Raw genomic sequence first — 22367 nt, 5'->3', positions numbered from 1 at the left:
TCCATTTTAATAAAAGAGATGTTAAAAATAAATAGGCAATCTCTAGGTCTGGCCTAGAGAAGCAGTACCACCTAACTTCTGCTAAGCTAAATAATTGCGCAGGCATGAATCCAGACATGCCCCATAAAGGCTGACATGGGTCATTTAAAAACAATACTAAGTAGATGCCGTGGGGAAAAGAAAGTGAGTGTAGCAACTGGTGGTGTTTCTCTCTGTAGAAGCCTCTAGTGACTCCCCTATGCCTGCAGAAAAAGGACTTGCTACCAAGGGCTGCATTCCATGGGCTCCATAGTCTGGTCATCTTCTGAAAACTATTTTCCGATACGGCAGTCCTCTGCTCTCGTCAAACAGCTCTTCTGTCTCCTATACACGCCTGGCCTCCCGGTTCCCCCAACCCCGTGGAAGCCTTTGGCTCTTGCCAGTACCTCTCTGTGTAGAAGAACTTGACATTCTCAGTACCAACTCGGCTCATCTTTAGAGGGTCAGAACAATACTTGCTTGCCCCCTTGGTGACTGCCTTGGTGGAGGCCTCCCCTCCCCACCTCCATGGAAGCTGGGTCTCCCCTCCTCAAACCCTGCAGCAGATTCTCAGGGTGTTCCTGGACCGAACACCTCACTTTGCTAACTTGTGTTTATGCCCCAGCCTAGCCTGGGGACTGCTGGAAGGTAAAGTTTGTATCTTTGTTGTCTTGAAGGCCCTCTATCGTCTAGCTTGATGCACAGCACATAATAGAGGCTGAATAAATACTCTTTCTTTTTTTGGCTTTTTAGGGCTGCACCTGCAGCATATGGAGCTTCCTAGGCTAGGGGTCTAATCGAAGCTGCAACTGCTGGCCTACACCACAGTCTAGCAATGTGGGATCCAAGCCATGTCTGCGACCTACACCACAGCTCACTGAGTGAGGCCAGGGACTAAACCTGTGTCCTCGTGGATGCTAGTCAGATTTGTTTCCACTGAGCCACGACGGGAACTCCTGCACAGTAGTTCTTACCACTTAATCCCTTGCTCCTATCTGCCCCTCAGCCCTTCCCTCTCCCCACTGGGAGTCGGTTTTTGTTTTTGTTATACTCATCTGTTTCATTAATTAATTAATTGGATGCGCCTCCAGCATGTGGAAATTCCCAGGCCAAGGGATCACACCCGTACCATAGCAGCAACCCAGGCCGCTGCAGTGACAATGTCAGATCCTTAATTCACTGAGCTACCAGGGAAATTCTGTTTTCTTTTTTAGGTGCCACATATAAATGATAACAAACAGCACTGGGTTTGGTCTAATTTATTTTATAAGCATAATACTCCACGTCCATCCACGCTGTTGCAAATGATGCCCAATAAGTACCTGTGGGAGAAGAAAGAGGGGTAGGAACAAGGAAAGAAGAATTTAGAATATTGTAAAGTTCTCTGGGTACTTGGGACATGTGATACTCTTGATAGGTGCCCTCTCTCTCAATTTTTGAGAGGAGACCTTCCAGCAGGCTGAGAGTTTTTAAGTAGCTCAGAAAGCCAGAACTGTTGGTCCAGGACTCTCTGGCTGTGCTCATGAAGGACTCGTCCACCTTGCAGGCACCATCTCTTTGCCTTTATCTCTCCAGTAACTGGTTATTTCCATACAAGGAGCTGAGCAGCAGCTGCCCTTCCATCCCTCTTGACTCTGACAGATGACATAACCCAGCGCTGCCGAGCAAAGAGTGAGCAGGGACCCGCTGGCCAGGGCAGGGCACACTCAGGGCTGCAGGCAAAGCAGGTGGGCTTGGTGGCTTCTGCTGCCTTCTGTGCTGGGCGCAGTGGCAGGCATCAGGGACTTCTATGGGGATATTACCCCACTGATGATAGTGATGGCCTATACTCTAAAGGGTGGTGGCGAAGGTTTGGCAAAAAAGAATTGCTGAAAACATCTTTTTGGGAGTTCCTGTGGTGGCTCATTGGTAACAAACCTAGTATCCATGAGAATTCAGGTTTTCTCCCTGGCCTTGCTCAGTGGGTTAAGGATCCGGTGTTGCCATGAGCTGTGGTGTAGGTCACAGATGTGGCTCGGATCCTACGTTGCTGTGGCTCTGGTGTAGGCTGGCAGCTGCAGCTCCAATTTGATTCCCAGCCTGGGAACTTCCATATGCTGTAGGTGTGGCCCTAAAAAGCAAACCAACCAAACAGATCACCTCTTTGAAAACGGCCAAGTGCTGTGTAAATTGCACTCTTGTGGGGGTTGGAAATATGAGACTAGGAGGAGAAATGAGGCTTGCTGAAGATCACTCACTAAGCTGGCTGAAAGAAGCACTCTTTCTCCTGGAAGCTAAAAAGTGGTTTTAAGTGAGGGAGGGAGAAATGGGAAATTTGGAAGGCAGCTATGCTCACCAGTTTACCACCAACACACACTAAATTGGGAATTTGAGATTAACAGATACACACAGCCATATATAAAGTAGACAACAAAGACCTACTGTATAGCACAGAGAACTATTTCAATATCTTATAATAACCTATAAAGGAAAAAATCTGAAAAAAATCTATATATAGAGAGAGCTGAATCACTTTGCTGTACACCTGAAACGTAAATCAACTATACTTCAATAATTTTTTAAATTATTGAAGTATAGTTGATGTATGATAAGTTACAGATGTATAATATAGTGACTCATAATTTTTAAAGGTTATACTCTGTTTATAGTTATAATAAAATATTGGTTATATTCCCTGTTTGTTCAGGGTATCCTTGTAGCTTATTTTATACCTAAAAGTTTGTTCCTTTTACTCTCCCTGACCCCCCATACTGCCCCACCCCTTTCCCTTCTCTGCACTGGTAACCACTAGTTGGTTCTCTATATTTGTGAATCTGCTTTTTTTTTTTTCTAACCTTGTTTATTTATTTTTTCTTTTCATGGCTGTACCTGTGGCAAATGGAAGTTCCCAGGCTAGGGGTCAAATCAGAGCTGCAGTTGCCGGCCTACACCACAACCGCAGCAACTCGGGATCTGAGCCGAATCTGCAACCTATGGCACAGTCGAGGCAATGCCAGATCCTTAACCCACAGAAGAACTGAATCTGCATCCTCATGGACACTATGTGGTCCACCCCACTGAGGCACAATGGGAACTCCTTTTTTGGAATTTATTGCATTTTTTAGAGTCTATTTTTTAGATATCCATATAAGTGATCTCATACAGCTATACGTCTTTCTTTCTTCTTCTTCTTCTTCTTCTTTTTTTTTTTTTGGTCTTTTTAGGGCCACACCCTTGGCACATGGAGATTCCCAGGCTAGGGGTTGAATTGGAGCTGTAGCTGCCAGCCTACACCAGCGCCACAGCAACGCAGGATCTGAGCCGCGTCTGCAACCTACACCACAGCTCAAGGCAACACCGGATCCTTAACCCAGGGATCGAACCCTCATCCTCATGGATGCTAGTCGGGTTTGTTAGCCACTGAGCTATGATGGGAACTCCAGCATTTGTCTTTCTCTGTGTGACTTATTTTGCTTAGCATGACGACCTCCAAGACTTCATATCTTTTAGAGCCTCTCACCGGGGGAATAAAGAAGAGGAGGTATTCCCATCAAGGGGGGGTGTCCTTGGCCCTCTACCTGTAGGTCTCTTTCCAGCTGGGATGTCTTCCTCTCTGGCGGTTGCCTGGCAATTAGTGGGGCTGGAGGAGAGCAGGGGCTCAGACATCACCTGGCTCAACCTCCCCATGTGACTGATGGATGGTGGACCAGACTGATGTCTACTGGGTCCTCATTCAGTGCCAGGCTCTGGGCTGCTCCTTCACATGGTGTTTCATTTAATCTTCAAATCACTCTGAAAGTGGTAGAATTTTGGAACCTCTTTGTAATTTTCTTCTTGCTTGACTTTTTTTTTTTTTTCCTTTTTAGGGCTGTACCTGTGACATATGGAAGTTTCCAGGCTAGGGGCCGAATAGGAGCTGCAGCTGCTGGCCTACACCACAGCCACAGCAACACGGAATCTGAGTCACATATTCGACCTACACCAGAGCTCATGGCAACACTGGATCCCGGACCCACTGATTGAGGCCAGGGATTGAACCCATGTCCTCGTGGATATTAGTTGAGTTCATTTCCGCTTCGCCATAATGGGAACTCCTCTTGCTTGACTTTTTAAAAATACAAAGTATATTTTATTAAAAGGTAATAGTAATCAGTCTAAAAGATATCAAGATCTAGGTGTTGCTATTTTCATTTTCACATAAAGAAAGGAAGGCTCAGAGAGGTTGGCATATTTCCTTGAGGTTACATAGCACATAGACAGTGGAATTAAGTGTTGAACCCAGCTCTGACTCATTCCAGATCTGACTTTCTATAATACCCATCTTACCACCAGCATAAAGGAGTTGGAAACCAGTAGGAGAAGCTTTATTTTTTTTAAGCAAGAAGGCTTCCTGACACTTCTATGCATAACCCTGTACCCCCCACCCCAACAAGAAAGGGCAGAATTTAGTTTTTCTCTCATCTCTACATCCATTTCATGACACTTAACATTGCAGCATCAGTAGCACCTTGGATCTAGTTAGAAATGCAGACTTTCAGACCCTACCCCAGACCTGCTGAATTGGAACCTGAATTTTAACATGATCTCTGATATATGCATGCACACTAACATTTGAGAAGCCCTTCTCTGCATCAAATCTACCCCTTTATTTTTTTCTAGTTCCAGCCTTGTGGTTAAACCTTAATGGCCAGTGGGGTGATGGAGAGAAAAGTCAGCTTTGTCTCAAGGATATCTCATTAGGGGATAACTTGCAATACTTTCTGGGGATTTCACCAGTTTTTAAAAATTGACTCAAGGGCCTAGAAAAATTGTAGATTGAAATCTAAAACAGAGCCTGTAGAAAATAATTTAGTGGTCAACGTTTGGAACCTACTGTGAGTTCACTAGGAGAAAAATCATTGATCACATTTCCTTTTGTCTTTTTTTAGAGCTGCACCCATGGCATATGGAAATTTGTCACATCAGAGCTGCAGCTGCCGGCCTACGCCACAGCCACATCAGCACCAGATCCAAGCTGCCGCATCTGTGACCTACACCACAACTCACAGTGAACGCCAAATCCTCAACCCATTGAGTGGAGCCAGGGGTTGAACCCTTGTCCTCATAGATGCTAGTTGGGTGTTGTTACCACTAAGCCACAGCAGGAACTCCCTGATCATGTTTCCTTTTTTTTTTTTTAACACTAGATTTATTGAAGAATAGATTTTTTTCCCTACATAATCTTCATAACATTTTTTTTGAAATTTTATTTTTAATTTTTTTTTTACAGAATGAAATACTTACATTTAAACACAATTACATTCACACAGATTATTATATCATGGATCTCAAGAAACAGATTAAGTGACTCCCTCTGGAGAAATGGAATGGAAAATATGCTGAGGCAAATAGGAAATTTATTCTATACTTTATCCCATTTTGTATAGCTCTCATTCTTACTACTTAGTATTATCTGTTACATTTCAATTTTCTTTTTCTTTTACTTTTCTTTCTTTTTTTTTTTTTTTGTCCTTTTGCCATTTCTTGGGCCGTTTCTGCGGCATATGGAGGTTCCCAGGCTAGGGGTTGAATCGGAGCTGTAGCTGCCAGCCTACACCAGCGCCACAGCAACGCAGGATCTGAGCCGCGTCTGTGACCCACACCACAGCTCACGGCAACGCCGGATCGTTAACCCACTGAGCAAGGGCAGGGATCGAACCCTCAACCTCATGGTTCCTAGTCAGATTCGTTAACCACTGCACCATGACGGGAACTCCGACATTTCAATTTTCTTTAAAAATTAGCATTATATTAAAATTGTTATATTATGCAACTAAAATTTATAAAGAAGAAAGCCTTATATACCATTAAATATTTTATATAGCATAATAAAAAGAATAACTTAACTGGTAAGAATAACAAAAATAATATACCCTCTGAAAATAAGTAAAATATAAAATGCATAAATTGGTTAAAAAACAGTGTAACTATATACATATGTCCTCACAATTTGTTCACGTTTCCTTTTTATGAAAAGTAATTAAGTGTTTATTGTAGCAAAGTGATTGTAAAACTTCTCATAAGACAATATGAAGGGGAGCTATCGAACTGGTGGTTGAATCAAGTTAAGGCCCGATAAGGGATTATACGCATGATTGTAAAGACCTCTCCATCACCCAATCAAGGGTTAAGTCTACACTGGAGTATCTTGGGGCCTAGTTAGGTTGGGTTGCCGCTTCTGGGCAATTGTAAATATGCCAGCGTAATTCTACCCTTCCTCTCTCATTAGGAAAGCTTAAGCGAGTGCAAGGGAGAGAGGAAGATATTACTACGGGAATAACCTTGAATCTGCCCTAACTTATAAAGAAGCATTAGCCTTTCATGCTCGTGTGTACTTCACCATTACTAACATGACTAGCATGGTGCCTCACAGCAGATGGCCACACAGGAGATTGTGGAATTGGCTACCCATCACCCCCACTCTCTCTGGGAGCCAGGAGAATACAGCAGGTGACATCAGTGACCTCAATAACCCTGTCATTCTTACACTTGCAAAACACACAAAGCTATGACATTTCACGGGTAGACTTCATCTTGGGTAAGAGACACCATGTTACATGTCCCATCATATGGTAAAGAGTTAGGATTTTTTTGTTCTTTGGGGAAAGGGATATTCCATTTCAACAATGAGAAGAACATGCCACACAGAATGCCCTCTCCTAGGCCAGGGTGCCAATGACTTGTAACTTTTGACAAGAGGACTGTCAGGAATTTCCACCCTCTCCCTTGGCCTAGAAGACTTCCCTGGTTCCTCAAGAGTCTCCTCTGTTGTGACCCAGGAATACCCTATGGGCCCCTGTCCCCCAATCACAGTGCTCCTTAATGCATATAGACTGTAAAGGGTACTGTCTCCTACATTGGTTTTACTTAAAAATACCTGCTAAAAGAATAGTCATCAAAAAAAAGAAAATCAGTTATAGCTAGAGGGGACCTTTGGAAACCCAAGCCCCTGCTTTTGAAAAGTGGGCATCTCAAGTGTAGAAAGACAAGGATGGCCCGCTGACTCAGGGACCTGAACCCCAGCCCCTCAATGGCCAGTGTGGTGCCCCCGGTCCCATGTTTTCTCCCTCCATTTCCAGCCTTGTGAACTTCGTGTGCCACACCTGCTTCAAGAGGCAGGAGAAGCTCCATCGCTGTGGGCAGTGCAAGTTTGCCCATTACTGTGACCGCACCTGCCAGAAGGATGCTTGGCTGAACCACAAGAACGAGTGTTCGGCCATCAAGAGATATGGGAAGGTGCCCAATGAGAACATCAGGTCAGAGCTGCGCCCCGGGGGTTGGGCTTGGGATTCCCAAATGTCAAGCGGGGGAGGGAGGCAGGGATAGCATTCCCAGGTCCAAGCAAACGGGGCTGAGCGCAAACTGGGAACAAACCCCAAAGAGTCAGGATATGGTTCCTTATTCCTGGTCTGGAAAGCCCATTTATAAGGGGATATGTACTTGCTGGAGCTGGCTACAGATTTGTTCTGTATGGCTCCTCAATGCATTTTTTTTTTTTTTTTTTTTTGCTGTTGTGCCTGCATCATGTGGAAGTTCCCTGGGCCAGGGATCAAACCCAAGCCACAGCAGCCACCCAAGACACAACTGTGACAGTGCTGGATCCTTAACCCACTGCCCAACAACGGAACTCCCCCAATGCTTAATTTTTTAAAATAGATCTGTTCATGTCAAAAAATTAGGAAATTCCATATTAAAAAAATTAGTGTTTCTGACTTGTCTTTAAAAACAGGTGAAAATCTGGCAAAATGAGCTTAAGCTCAATAGCAATGAACCCCTTTAAAAAATACAGTACTTGTTAAGTGACCACAACCCCACTAGTCCCTGTGGTTGACACTAGACCTCTGCACTCATTACACCCGAAAGGTAGGAAAGGTATTTGCATTTGCATCAGTTAGTGCCTCCCCACCCTCCCAGAGGCCATCACTGAAAATCTCAGTGCCAATCCCCGGGGAGCCTCAATCCCAGAGCTCCCAGGTCCTTGAGCTCTGCCGGGGTAGTGCCTGATACTCTGCAGGTGGGTGCTTAGGAGGCTGGCAGTGGAGAACAGTGGAGATGGGGACAGTGATGTGGGGAGCATTATCGCTATGTGTAGAGAATGCAGTTAAAGGACAGATGGGAATCACCGAATCTGGTAATTTTAAGGAAACTGCAAACCGAAATGGTTCCATCAGCCACCCCATGTCCCTTAGTTCCATCTATTTAAATCCTACTTCTCCTTCCCCTCCTCCTCCTTTTTTTTCATAATTTCACTTGCATTTTATTTATTTATTTATGTATTTATTTATTTTGCTTTTTAGGGCCATACCCGTGGTATATGGAGGTTCCTGGGCTCGGGGTTGAATCAGAGCTATGCTGCTGGCCTACACCACAGCCACAGCAACATCAGATCTGAGCCACATCTGTGACCTAACACCACAGCTTACAGCAATGCCGGATCCTTAATCCACTGAGCAAAGCCAGGGATCAAACCCACAGCCTCATGGTTCCTAGTCGGATTCATTGCCACCGAGCTACAACGGGACTCCTATTTATTTATTTATTTATTTATTTATTTATACATACATACTTTTCCTTTTTATTGAGGTATCATTGACATGTAAAATTGTAAGGTATCTACAGCATACATTGGTGACTTGATATCCATGTCTACTGCGAATGGATTCCCTCCATCTGGTTAATACCTCGATCACCTGATGTATTTATATATATTTTTCTTTTGGGTGAGAACATTTATGTTCTACTGCTCTGTCAAATTGCAAAGATATACAGCACAGTGCTATCAAGTACAGTCACTATGATATACCTTAGATCCTCAGATTTTATTCATCTTAAAACTGAAAGTTTGGACCCTTTGACCAACCTCTCCCTGTTTCTCCCATACTCCAGCCCCAGTCAACCACTTTTCTACTCTCTGATTCTATGAGTTTGATTATTATTATCTGATTATTATTTTTTTAGATTCCATGCATGAGTAATACTGTGCAGTATTATGTATAAGCAATACCCTACAGTATTTATCTTTCTCTGTCTGGCTTGCTTTGTTTAGTGTAATGCCTTCAAGGTCCATCCACGTTGTAGCAAATGACAGGATGTCTTTTTTTCTCCAGGCTGAGTATACCCCATCAAGTGTATATACCACATCTTATCCATTCATCTCTCGATGGACACTTGGCTTGTTTCCACATCTTCGTTATTGTGAACAAGGCTGTCACAAACACGGGTGTGCAGACATCTCTCTGATATTCTACTTAGTATTTGAGGCCCAAAGTTAAACGTTACCGCCTGTGATGGGAACTCCCTCCCTCCACGGGCACAGTCCCAGTTGGTAGTTTCTTCTGATACTGAGTCGAAACATATCATCCAACAGTGTCTAGTCTCTAAGCTTTGTGACCATTTCCTCATTATTTGGAGGCAGCACATACCTGAGCCAGAATCCTACTTTCTCCAGGGCTATCCTGGGTCCCCACAGGGGGACACCTTGATTTCCCAGCACCTAGGGTCCCCAGTACAGTCTCTGCAGAAATAACTGTGACTCAAAAGGGAGGTGAAAAAGGCTGGTGCTTTGCCAAGGGGGGTCCCTCTTCAGAACAGGGTCAGTCTAGGCCACCAGCCCCTCCCAGGCGTCTGGCCAGCCTGCAGCCAGTGGGTGGCAGGGAGTCACTAGAGTGTCGGCTGGTCACAGGCTTCATCTTGTGGGCATGGGCTGCCTGACAGGTAACAAGGGGGACGTCTCTGTCCTCAGGGTGAAGTAAATCCCTCTGTCTCACACTCAAAGTTCTGTGCTTTCCAGGGGTCCCTTCTTGTCCCAGCTTACCTCCCCTTCTCCCTCAGAACCCTCTACTCGGGCCAGGCACTCCCTGCTCCCTGCATACCACATCTGGGGCAGCCTCTGGCCTTTGCTTTTTCTGTTTCTCCTCCTAGATTGTCTTCTCTCTCTCTGATCATTAAGCATGTAAATTCAGGGAGTCCTTTTGTGGCTCAGCGTGTTATGAACTCAACTAGTATCCATGAGGATGTGGGTTCGATCCCTGGCCTTGATTAGTGGGTTAAGGATCTGGTGTTGCTACAAGCTCTGGGTATAGGTTGCAGATGCAGCTCCCATTCAACCCCCAGCCTGGGAATGTCCATATGCTGCAGGTGCGGTTGTAAAAACCAAAAAAAAAAAAAAAAAAAAAAAAAAAGTCAAGTCACACATGATGTGGAATCCACTACCTCATTTAGTTTTCTCAGCGCCTTTGTGTTGGAAGAGGTCTTTGAGAGGACGCGACCGCCCGCTGACTTGTGAGCCCCACCCCCGGGCAATCAGCGGCTCCTCCTCCCGACTCCCCTATCCTTCGAATGTGCGCTCCCTATAACCCTGCCCCTCCGCACAGGCTGGCGGCGCGCATCATGTGGCGAGTGGAGAGAGAGGGAACTGGGCTCACCGAGGGCTGCCTGGTCTCCGTGGACGATCTGCAGAACCATGTGGAGCACTTTGGGGAGGAGGAGCAGAAGGAGCTGCGCATGGACGTGGACACTTTCCTGCAGTATTGGCCACCCCAGAGCCAGCAGTTCAGCATGCAGTATATCTCGCACATCTTCGGCGTGGTAAGATTTCTCCCAAAGTGGGGCTGGGTGGTTGGGGTGGCTGCTGGGAGCGCCTGACTGAGGTTTCCTGATGCTGCGAGGTCAGAGGGGGGAGGGGGAGGCCAGGGGGTGCGCTGGAAGGGGACAGAGGTTTCAAATAAGGAACCCACCTGGTTGCCTTTCTGGTCTTGCTTTACTGTGAGGTCATACCTGCCAGTGTCTGAAGTCATCATCCCACACACAAACTACACGTTATCTCCCAGCAGTCAATTTGATTGATTTACTTTGTTCATCTGCATTTCCAATATTTTCTCTTCTCCAAAATGAAACCAAAGACTCAATCACTATCCCTTCTTGCTCATCAGTCACTTTGGAAATAAGACTCTTCCTTTCCCCAGATCTGATGGGCCAATCAAGGGAAACCAGGGAGGGTAAAGTAGAGGCTTTCCGGGTGGGGTGGGTGGGGGAGGTGCAGGGTGGGGATGCGGACTGACTCTGCCTTGAGCAGCAAATCCAGACCTCTTGCAGTCATGAGTCCAGGAGATGGGGGTGGGAGCCCAGTGGATCAGTATGCTCAAGCCATGATCTATGGAGGCATGTCTCCTGTCCAGCAGGCTTGGCCTCTTCTGGGGTCCTGGGGAGTGGGCAGGGGAGAGGGTTATTGTAATGACAACAGCATGATCACACTTAATATCTCTCCAGTCCTCACTAGTGCCAGTGCTTCTGCAATAGAGTTCTCCAGAGAGGCAGAACCACATCAATGTATATGTCTATCTGCCTGCCTGCCTGCCTATCTATCTATCTATCTATCTATCTATCTATCTATCTATCTGGAGAAGGAAATTTATTTCAGTGAATTGGCTCTTGTGATTGTGGGGGCTGCTGGTAGGCCAGCAGGCTGAAGTTCCAAAGAAGAATTGTGGTTCAAGTTCACAGGCAGTCCGCTGGCAGAATTCCTTGCTTAAGAGAAGTCAGTCTCTGGTCTCTGAAGACCTTCAACTGATTGTTCGAGGCCCACCTACCTTGTGCTGGCTGATCTGCTTTACTCAAAGTCCACCAATTTAAACGCTAATCTCATTAAAAAAAAAATACCTTCTCAGATCAACATTCAACTAAACATCTGGTAACCACCGTCCAGCCGCTTTGGCACGTAAAATTAACCTTCACAACTTCCCAAATATTATTTTATGCAATTTTTACAACATAAGATGAACCCTGTGATTTAACGTTCCTATTTTATAGAACAGAAAGCCTAGACCCAGAGAGGTTACGAACCTGCTAAAGATCACACAGTAAGCTGGTATCCAAGGAAGGACTAGAAACTGTCTGATGCCAGAGTTCTTACCCTCAGCAGTTAGGCTCCATGGCCTCAGGGTGAGTGGGTGTCATAGACTGATCCTGGGTATCCTTAAGGGGGACCGAGCACTATAGCCACAGGATGGTGTATTCACCAGGGTAGAGCTGAAAGGACCCAAAGAGATCATTTAGTCCAACTTTCTCAATCTGCAGATGAGTAAATGGGGCTCAGAGAAGAAATGCACCCAAGGTCTTGCGGCTTATTAACAATACCAACAGGCTTAACTTCACGTATTTACTGAATGACTGATGAGATTGAATGGAGAAAGTGACTTTCCTCCAGTATCAATAATGAATAGCCATGTGCTCTACATATGTAGTGTAATGATATCATTACACGTCTTATATTATCATTATTGATAGGGTGCCTATATATATTATTTTATACATATAGCATAAATATGTGTGCAGTTATTAATGTATTCCAGGTTATATTTATTCTCATACATTCTTTTGTCTTTTTAAGGCTGCACCCATGGCATATGGAGTTTCCCAGGCTAGGGGTCAAATTGGAGCAGTAGTCACCAGCCTACACCACAGCCACAGCAACTCCAGATCCCAGCTGCATCTTTGACCTCTATTGCAGCTCTTGGCAATGCCGTATCCTTTAATCCACTGAGTGAGGCCAGGAATCGAACGGGCATCCACATGGATACTAGTTGGGTTCTTAACCTGCTGAGCCACAATGGGAATTCCTTATTCTTATACATGTTTTTTTTTTTTCAATATCTGGAGAGCTGATATTTGGAATCTGTTTCTACAAATAACTTTTTTTTTAAGGAAAAGGAAATAAATCAAGTGCCATATAGGTAGTAAACAATTTGACTTGCCTTGCCTTCAGAGATAAATGATGCACCTCTCAGATTTTAAAATTGTGGACAGGGAGTACAAGAGCTCCACCAGACATGGCTGGGAAGAGAGAGAAACCAAAATAGATACTGGGGAAGACTTAAGTGAGACCCAGATATAGGAAAAGGGAAAGGCTTTTCGGAACCAGTATTTCCATCTTGGGCCTTTTTAGAACCCAGCTATTCAAGACTTTTAGAGTGGTGATGCATTTTAGCAAATACAAGACTTTCCCATGGTACTAACCTCAGGGTCATTAGGCGTCACACAGAGAACGGGAGACTGTTTTGCTTCTAGACTCTTTAAGTATTTCCAGGATGAGACCAGGTTTTCTGTTTTTCAACAGCTGGATCATGTTCTGTGCCAAGTCTATGTCTGTGAGGTGACTCTCATCTTTTTCTCTGGACAGATTAACTGCAATGGTTTCACGCTCAGTGATCAGAGAGGCCTGCAGGCAGTAGGTGTGGGCATCTTCCCCAACCTGGGCCTGGTGAACCACAACTGTTGGCCCAACTGCACCGTCATCTTTAACAACGGCAAGTGAGTATGTCTTTAGCTTGGGTGGGTGTGATGAGGATGGGGAGACCTTATGGCACTGTCTCGCCACTTGACTTAAACCCCAAATCAGCTGTTGAACCTGACCTAGCATGGATTTTGAAGGGACAGAAACTAGACATTGTGTTCTGGAATAATTGTGAATAGGAGACAAGTAATGAGGAAGCCAACAGAGAATCCTACATAAATAATTTCTGAGTCTTTGTGTGTTTCTTGAAGTTAGATGTATGAGATGAACTTGTAACAATTACATATTTTAGAAGCTGAAGGCTGAGATTTTTCTATCTAGAGGTCATTGCCGAACATCACCCACTGAGAAGATGCTTGGCAGGAGCATGCCTTTGTCAGCTTCCCAACAGAAATCAGAAGGCACGTTCAGGGGCTACCCTGAGAGAATTTAATAAAAGGACAATGGACAGAAGTGTGGGTAGATGATGTTGCTAGACCCTGACAAAGAATGGTGAGATGTCCAGGGTTTAGCAACATCATGAAACTGTTATCACCGCTAGACTCAGAGGACAATGGAGGAGATACTGTTCTGCAGCTGATGAGAGCTGGAGCCATGGAAGGGCATCCCCTCCACCAACCCGACAGCCTGGCTGTGCCTGTTGAAAAACCAGCAGAACTCCAGCAAGGCAGAGGATGAGCTAGCAGTCTACACACCCAATCTCTCTCTCCTCCCACCTTCTGTTCTGACATTGACCCCCCAACCAGAAGCCAGAGGGCAAAGGAGCCTGGTGGATGAAGCCCTCAGCGGCCAGTCCCCCACCCCTGGAAGGCACACATCAGGGACAAAGAATGAAAGAAGGGCAAAGAAAGATATTTAGGGTGGGGCACAGGTGGAGAAGAGTCAGCAAACAGGATGAGCCCCTCGTTGGTCTGTGGCTCAGGCTGGGGGGTGCTGGGGGCTTTGGGGGAATGAGGCATAAGCAATATTCCTTCTGCTCTTAGAGACAAAGGATGGGCTTTTTTTTTTTTTTTTTTTTTTTTTTTTGCTTTTTAGGGCCACACCCCTGTCTTATGGAAGTTCGCAGGCTAGGGATTGAACTGGAGCCACAGCTGCTGGCCTACACCACAGCCACAGCAACATGGGATCCAAGCTACATCTGCAAGCTACACCACAGCTCAAGCAATGCCAGATTCTTAACCTACTGAGAGAGGCTAGGGGTCAAATCCACATCCTCATGATTACTAGTCGGGTTCGTTACTGCTGAGCCACAACAGGAACTCTGGAAATAAGCGCTTATGACAGTGGCAAGTTGACTCTAAGCCATCAACAGCCAGCAGGTCTTCCCCCAAATGGAAGCTGAAGATAATGTTTTGTCTCATCCAAGAATTAAGCCTAAGCTACAACAGAGCGGGAACTCTGATTTCCCTTTACCCTCCTGTTTCTGGAAACAAGGGCTTTTAAGCACTTGGGAAAGTCATTCTAGCCTGGAAAGTTTATTTTGGACCTAGATGATAACCCTTTTGCAGTTGCGTTCCCCCCAAGCCTCTTGGGGGTCACTGGCCTGGACCTCGTGAATCCTTTCCAGAGGCGCTGGTGCCCAGAGGCTCTTTGCCTGCTTGGCAAAGAGGATCAAATTCAGCCACATGAAGGGGCAGCTCTTTCTGGATACCCTCTCCTAAGCAGTCACGACCTAGAGCCCTCTTGTCACTTCATGTAACAGCTCTAGGAGCCTGGGGGCCCTTTCTTCAGATCATCACCAGTGCCCGCTCTGGCTTCTGTGCATCCACTAATTTCCAGCAGCCACATTTTACCCAAGCTTCTTGGCTGTCCTGCAAGAAGAGATGATTTTGCAGTCACTGTCTAGCTGCCTGCTATAGTGGAAAGAACACTGGACATGGTGTTAGAAGCCCCGTTTTAACCCCAGCAATTTGTCTGTCTGACCTGAGCGGACCATCTCCAGACACAGTTCAAATGCTTCCCAAGTTAGATAGCAAAAAATGCCACACTTAAATTGTCCAGGATGTTTTTTAATAGGATAATAATAGCATCCCACTTTATTATTATTATTATTATTATTTTTTGGCTTTTTGCCTTTTCTAGGGCTGCTCCCACGGCATATGGAGGTTCCCAGGCTAGGGGTCTAATCGGAGCTATAGCCCCCAGCCTACGCCAGAGCCACAGCAACAAGGGATCCGAGCAGTGTCTGCCACCTACACCACAGCTCGTGGCAACTCCAGATCCTTAACCCACTGAGCAAGGCCAGGGATCGAACCTGCAACCTCTTGGTTCCTAGTCAGATTTGTTAACCACTTCACCACAACGGGAACGCCCACATTTATTTATTTTTTAGCATTCTACTTCTTTTGTTTTGTTTTTGTTTTTGTCTTTTTAGGGCTGCACCTGAGGCATGTGGAAGTTCCCAGGCTACAGGTGGAATTGGAACTGTAGCTGCAGGCCTACGTCACAGCCACAGCAACACAGGATCTGTAACCCATTGAGCAAGGCCAGGGATTGGATCCTTATCCTCATGAATACTAGTCAGATTCGTTACCTCTGAGCCATAATGGGAATTCCCTTTAGCACTCTACTTTTATGGTTTTTTTGTAGGTTTTGTGTGTGTGTGTGTGTTTTGCCAAACCCATGGCATGTGGAAGTTCTCAGACCAGGGATCGAACTTGTGCCACAGCAGTGACCCAAGCTGCTGCAATAACAATGCCGGCTCCTTAACCCACTGCACTATAAGAAAACTCCTTAGCACTCTACATTTATTATTTTTTTATTTTTATATTTTTCCTTTTTTATGGCCACACCTGCAACATATGGAAATTCCTGGGTCTAATTGGAACCCCATCTGCAACCTACACTGCAGCTTGCAAGCAACGCCAGATCCTTAACCCACTGAGTGAGGCCAGGGATCGAACCCTCATCCTCATGGACACCAGGTTGGGTTCTTAACCTGCTGAGCCCCAACAAGAACTCCAGCACTCTCCTTTTATTTTTTAATTTTTAAAATTTTTTGGTCTTTTGTCCTTTTAGGGCTGTGCCTGCGGCATATGGAGGTTCCCAGGCTAGGGGTCTAATTGGAGCCATTGCTGCCGGCCTACGCCACAGCCACAGCAACCAGATCCGAGCCTCGTCTGCAACCTACACCATAGCTCACTACAACACCGGATCCTTAACCCACTGAGCGAGGCCAAGGATTGAACCCGCAACCTCATGGTTCCTAGTTGGATTCCTTCCCACTGCACCACGACAGGAACTCCTCCAGCACTCTCCTTTTTTTTTTTTTTTTTTTTTGTCTTTTTGCCATTTCTTGGGCCGCTCCTGCGGCATATGGAGGTTTCCAGGCTAGGGGTCCAATCGGAGCTGTAGCCACCAGCCTACGCGAAAGCCACAGCAACGTGGGATCTGAGCCGCGTCTGAGACCTACACCACAGCTCACGGCAACGCCAGATCCTGTAACCCACTGAGCAAGGCCAGGGACGGAACCCTCAACCTCATGGTTCTTAGTCGGATTCGTTAACCACTGCGCTACGACGGGAACTCCCAGCACTCTCCTTTTAAATGCAGGTTACAGATGAGAACGCTGAGGCCGTGAAGGGAAGTAACCTGTCCAGGTTACTTTGAACCCATAACTTCTCAGTCCAAAGCCAGTGCACTTTCCACTAAACCAGGCATCTGGCCGAGGGAGCCCAGCTAGGAGAGGCTGGGTTGGAGGTTGTTGCTGCGGCCAAGGCTTTGATTGCATAACCTGGAATGCTGTGCATCCTTGCTAGCCGTATGGGAGGAGCCAATGGTAATGACTTCCATTTGGGTGTCTGTTTTGTTTTTCAGTCATGAGGCAGTGAAATCCATGTTTCACACCCAGATGAGGTGGGTCAGTCTTTGGAAATGTCCCTGCTCCTCTGACCCATCTCCCTCACGTGCCTGGTTTGCTGGGCTGCCCCTTCCCGAGATGCCTTGGCTGCTGTCTGTCCTCTTGTTCTGCCCCCTCCCCCCAAGAGTCTCATCTTTGCCCAATGCTCTATTTTTAATGCATTTACACAATCATTTTGTGTGATTTGTATGTAATCATTTTGTTCCTCACCCACCCCCGCCCCATGACTTGCCTTGCCTGTGCTTTATTTTGCTTCCTTTTTTTCTCTCTTTTCCTCCTCCTTTCTCTCTCTCCTCCAACCTCAAAGCATGACAGTCCCCTCTAATCCACCTCATCTTAGCAAAACCCCACACTGTCCCTCTAAACCCTGTTTACCGTGAAATGAGGATTGTTGATGTTAAAGACCTACTTAAGGACCGAGTGTGTGTTTATAACCTCCAAGTTCTCATGCTGACTGGTTATGAAAATAGTACCCATAAACTGTGATACTGTTGATAAATATTGATGGATAGCATTCTCTTTATTGCTTCTGGCCAATTATGAATTAGGGGTTTAGGTTGTATTTTACTTTTGACTTTTTTTCTTTCTTTCTTTTTTTTTCTCTTTTTAGAGCTGCACCCATGGCATATGGAAGTTCCCAGGCTATGGGTTGAATGGGAGCTGTAGCCGCCAGCCTACACCACAGCTACAGCAATGCAGGATCCTTAACCCACGGAGCAGGGCCAGGGATTGAACCTGTGTCCTCATGGATACTACTTGGGTTTGTTACCACTGAGCCATGATGGGAACTACTTGACTTTTCTTAATGGCAATATCATGGCCCTAGATGGGTCTTTTTCTCAGGCCAGGCTTGAAAGTACTTGAAATGCTCTTAGGATTAACAGCAAAATGCTGCGTAAGAGTTTGGTGCATCTGAATCTATGTTAATGTGCATTGCACCTGACTTTGAGTGATTCCCATGATCTCCTGGGTTTGGTTTCACATTTGTAAAATAAAGGTCAAGATGAGAGTGTCTCTAGGGACCTTCCCAACTCTGTGGCTCTGGGCTTTGCCCATAGTCTCTACAAGGAATACTTAAACAAGTTGCCTACTTGTGGCTCAACTGGCTGAGCTACAGAATTGCCAAGCATTAGAGCTGGGCAGGGTCTGGGATCCAGAATGAAGTGCTGATCATCATTCATCCCCACAGTCCCAATTCCAATTTAGGTAATTTAGGGCATATCTATGTGCATTTTTCAGACCTAAGTGATGTTAAATTCATTTGCTTTTGAAAACTGTTTAATATTGAAATAATTTGAGATACTCTGAGACTATAGGAATTGAGTTAACTATGATGAGAAGCAAAGCTACTGGACAACTCAATTGGCCACTGATTCCCTGTTGAATGAGGATGTGTCACTGGACTGAGCTGCCTCTGTGAAAGGGATGTAGGGGCAGAATTACTTACTTCTCCCACCAGGACCAAACAGCAGAGATCACACTCAACAGTGGCCCAGGAGTTTCTCCCATGCAGCTGTTTAGGACACTGGTCAAATCCTAAACTCAAGGGCATCAGTGCATCCCATTTCCTATGTGTTGCAGACCCGGGAGGCAGACTGAAGACCATCAGGAGAGGCCAATATGATGTGGCGAAGTGTGAATAGCTCTTGAGTTTTAATGTTGAAATGCTTTGGGACTTTAGGAGAAGTTGCTTCACCTCTCTGGGCCTCAGCATCCTCATTTTTGAAATGAGGCAGTTGATTCCCTGTGGCTGGGACCTACTAAGATTCTAAGTGGAGCTGGGAGTAGGATCCCTTTGCCCTCCTCTCCTTCTTGCCTTTCAACCCTTCAGTAGCAGATGTTGATAAAAATTGGGGTGGAGTTCCCTGGGTGGTGCAGTGGCTTAAGAATCCAACTGTAATGGCTCGGGTTGCTGCAGAGGTGCAGGTTTGATCCCTGGCCCAGCACAGCGGGTTAAAGGATCCACCATTGCTGCAACTGGGTTTAGATCACAGCTGTGGCTTGGATTCAGTCCCTGGCCTGGGAACTTCCATATGCCACAGGTGCAGCCAAAACAGCAACAACGACAAAAATTTGGGATGGAAAAGAAAGGAAAGAAGGAACAAAAAAAAGATGAACAAAAGGAAAGAAGGAACAAAAAAAGACGAACGGGCACTTAGATTCTGCCAGGCTCTATATAGTTGTGTATATATAGCATATATAGTTGTATATCACGTTTATTGGGCACATCTGTGTACCCCACTTTGAGAGAAGGTTCTTTAACCTTAAGTGGTCACCTCAGATACCTGGACATGCATGTCACTGCCATTTAGCTGTTCCTTGATTGGTTGTCACCCCAGAGCCCATGAAAGGGGCTGCCTCTGACTGGGACCTTTCAGTGATGCCGGAATCTTGTCCTGCCTTTCAATAGTGTCTGAATCAGCCTCTCTGGGAGGTAAAGGACATGACCATGGGCCTTTCTGCAGATACTTTCCCAGCCCTCTGCATCCTACCGCTCATTCTCTGGGTGATGAGTTCTGTCTGGGCATTGAGGCCCCTGGATCCTGGGGAGATACAAGAGTATCTTGTATAGCTTAGGATCCATCTTGCTAGGCTCACCACTTTTCTGTAGCTTCTGGCCTCATGGATGGAAGATGCATGACTGAGAAGCCCACAGGCTTGTCTCCATCTGTCTGGCTTAGCTGGATGTCAGGTGTGCAGTGGGGTTTTGTCTTCAGCACAGTCTGCATCTGTTACACGGTAAGGTGTGTAGTGATGTTAGTAATTGGAGAGTCAGGTCTAGGCTGGAAGGGGGTTGAAATGTCACCCACTCTTGCTAACTACTTTCAACCCAAAAGCCATATCCCCCAGTATTTATTAGTGGACTAATAAAGAGCTGGCCTTTATTTGCCTTCAGAGCTCTCCAGGCATGTCACATAATGTAGGACTGAACCATTGGGCTAAAGGTTAAGGTAAGAGAGGGCTTAGAGTTAGACTCGGACTGGGCAAGATTGTGGGTAACTGAATGTGTGTGTTTCTGAGAGAAGCAGTCCCAGACTAACCAGAAATGACTATTAAGTATTCTCTGCTTTGGAGTTTTTGCCTTGTTATTTCTCCCTTCCTGTGTTACAGACAATCAGTGGCTAAATGCACAGGGATAATTTCACAGATGTGCAAGCTTTATATGCTCTTATGACCAAGCCCAGTCCTCTACTGGGGGTCTATTTGAGCTGATTCCAGAGCAATTAACTGAATGGAGGAGATTTGTTTGTTACAATGAGTTGAGCAGAACTATTCAGAAAACTGTGCTATGTATCACATTTCCCCCCTTTGGGGGAAATGGAGTTTTCTCAGAGTGTTAGTGGAAGTAATTGTCTTTGAGACTCAACTCCTTGAAATCTTGAAGAGCATATATACCAGCCTGGCTTTGATTGACTCTTTTCCTTTGCCCTGCTCCAGAATTGAGCTCCGGGCCCTGGGCAAGATCTCAGAAGGAGAGGAGCTGACCGTGTCCTACATCGACTTCCTTAACTTCAGCGAAGAGCGCAAGAAGCAGCTGAAGAAGCAGTACTACTTTGACTGCACATGTGAACACTGCCAGAAAGGGCTGAAGGACGACCTCTTCCTGGGGGTGAAAGACAACCCAAAGGTACACACAGTCCCAGTACTGGGGTGCTTGTAGCCATCTTCCCCAGGAGCTGGGCAAGGGTAGACGCCACAGTTCAATGGAACGCTTGCCATTATGGGTGGTGGACAGAGCACTGCAGAGAGGTCCCAGCTAGGGTTTTTGGGTTTTTTTTTTCGGGGGGGGGGGCATGGTGTGCATCAGCTTAATATGGATGGGATCTCAGTTCCTAGACCAGGGATTAAACCTGGGCCACAGTGGTGAAAACACTGAATCCTAAACACTAGGCCACCAGGGAATTCCACCAGCTAGGGTCTTGGTTCCACCGCTTGTCAGGTATTTGAGTTTGGGAAAGTTATTCAGTTTTCTTGTCTGTAAAATAGGAGTGATGGCACCCACTCCAAGGGGTTGTTAGGAGGGTTAAACAAGATGATATATATAAAGGGAGCAACATAGAGAGTAGACACTCAGTAAATAGTAATTCCTCTTCTTGCCCCTTTGCAGGTTAAGTGATGCTGAGAATTTCATATAGAGAGACCAGTGGGGCAAAGAGATTTACTGTCAGGTTATCACAAAGATATTCCTTGTCGCATGGAAATGGGCATTGTGGAGATGGGGCAATGTTTATATCAGTTAATATGCATAAATTCCTGAGTAGCTATTGCCTAGTTTATGGCAAGACCACTGAGCATCAGAAAACTTACTGAGGGGGATGTCAGGAGCTCAGCTGAATTTGGAGAGGCTAGGCTGCCAGATCTCGGAGTAGCCAATTAGAGCAGCAAGCCTTAATCACTCCCTATGATGGTATAAGGAAGAAGCTGAGACTGGAGTGGGCACCAACTCCCCCTGGTCCGTTGCCCCCCTCTCCCTGTGCAAAGGCACACAGTCAGATAGATAGATCAGCACAGATGTGGGGGTCTCTTCACTGCTAAGGCATCCATAACAAAAGGCTCCAGAAGTTTTATGGACCCAGAGGTGTGTTGGGGGGGGGGGGGAGGTGGGCAAGAGAGAGAGTTGGGGAAAGGGCTTGGAGTGGAAAAGTGCAGGGTACTGAGTCAGAGTGGGGAAAAGTATCTTCAAATTTCCCCCCAACCTTCCCCCCCTTCCCAATAAGGAGGCTTCAGTAGAGGTGCCCGAAGAAGACCTCAGCTCAAGACCTCAGATGATCAACTATACTTCAATTTAAAAAGAAGAGAGATAGACAGAGAGAAACCTAGGAATGAAACCACCTAGGCCAGGAATGCAAATATGCCAAGAGCATGACCTGCCGGGGGCCTGAATCCTTGGCTGCAGTTTACTTCATAGGCTGCCGCTCAGTAACCCTGGACCTAGTCTGGAGTGGGGAGGGAAGCTTTCCCCCAGCCCATGAGGCCAGCCAGGTAGAGGCTTTGTGATTGCCTTTGGTCAGCTCTGAAAAAATAACATATAGGTTTTTTGGTTCTTTGGCCGTGCCTATGGCATATGGAAGTTCCCGGGCTGGGGATCGAACCTTCGCTACAGCTGTAACCAGAGCCACATCAGTGACAATGCCAGCTCCTCAACCTGTGAGCCACGAGGGCACTCCACACATGGTTTTT

General features: G+C 46.0%; 1 protein-coding gene across 2 annotated transcripts in view; it reads left to right on the top strand.

Annotated features, from left to right (window-relative positions):
• SMYD1 (SET and MYND domain containing 1) overlaps positions 1-22367 on the top strand; it is a 51388-nt gene that overhangs the window by 12587 nt on the left and 16434 nt on the right. Inside the window, exons 2-6 of one of the 2 annotated variants that reach the window (XM_047781573.1) lie at positions 7116-7292; positions 10410-10623; positions 13214-13344; positions 17144-17182; positions 20625-20814. In XM_047781573.1, the coding sequence (XP_047637529.1) occupies positions 7116-7292; positions 10410-10623; positions 13214-13344; positions 17144-17182; positions 20625-20814 (751 nt within the window). The remainder of the gene's footprint in view (positions 1-7115; positions 7293-10409; positions 10624-13213; positions 13345-17143; positions 17183-20624; positions 20815-22367) is intronic. The other variant, XM_047781574.1, reaches the window with a different exon arrangement.

The sequence above is a fragment of the Phacochoerus africanus genome, chromosome 5, assembly GCF_016906955.1.
Source record: "Phacochoerus africanus isolate WHEZ1 chromosome 5, ROS_Pafr_v1, whole genome shotgun sequence".
Classification (NCBI taxonomy): Eukaryota; Metazoa; Chordata; class Mammalia; order Artiodactyla; family Suidae; genus Phacochoerus; species Phacochoerus africanus.
The sequence above is the reverse complement of the archived record's forward strand: the minus strand, read 5'-3'. Positions and strand labels throughout refer to the sequence as shown.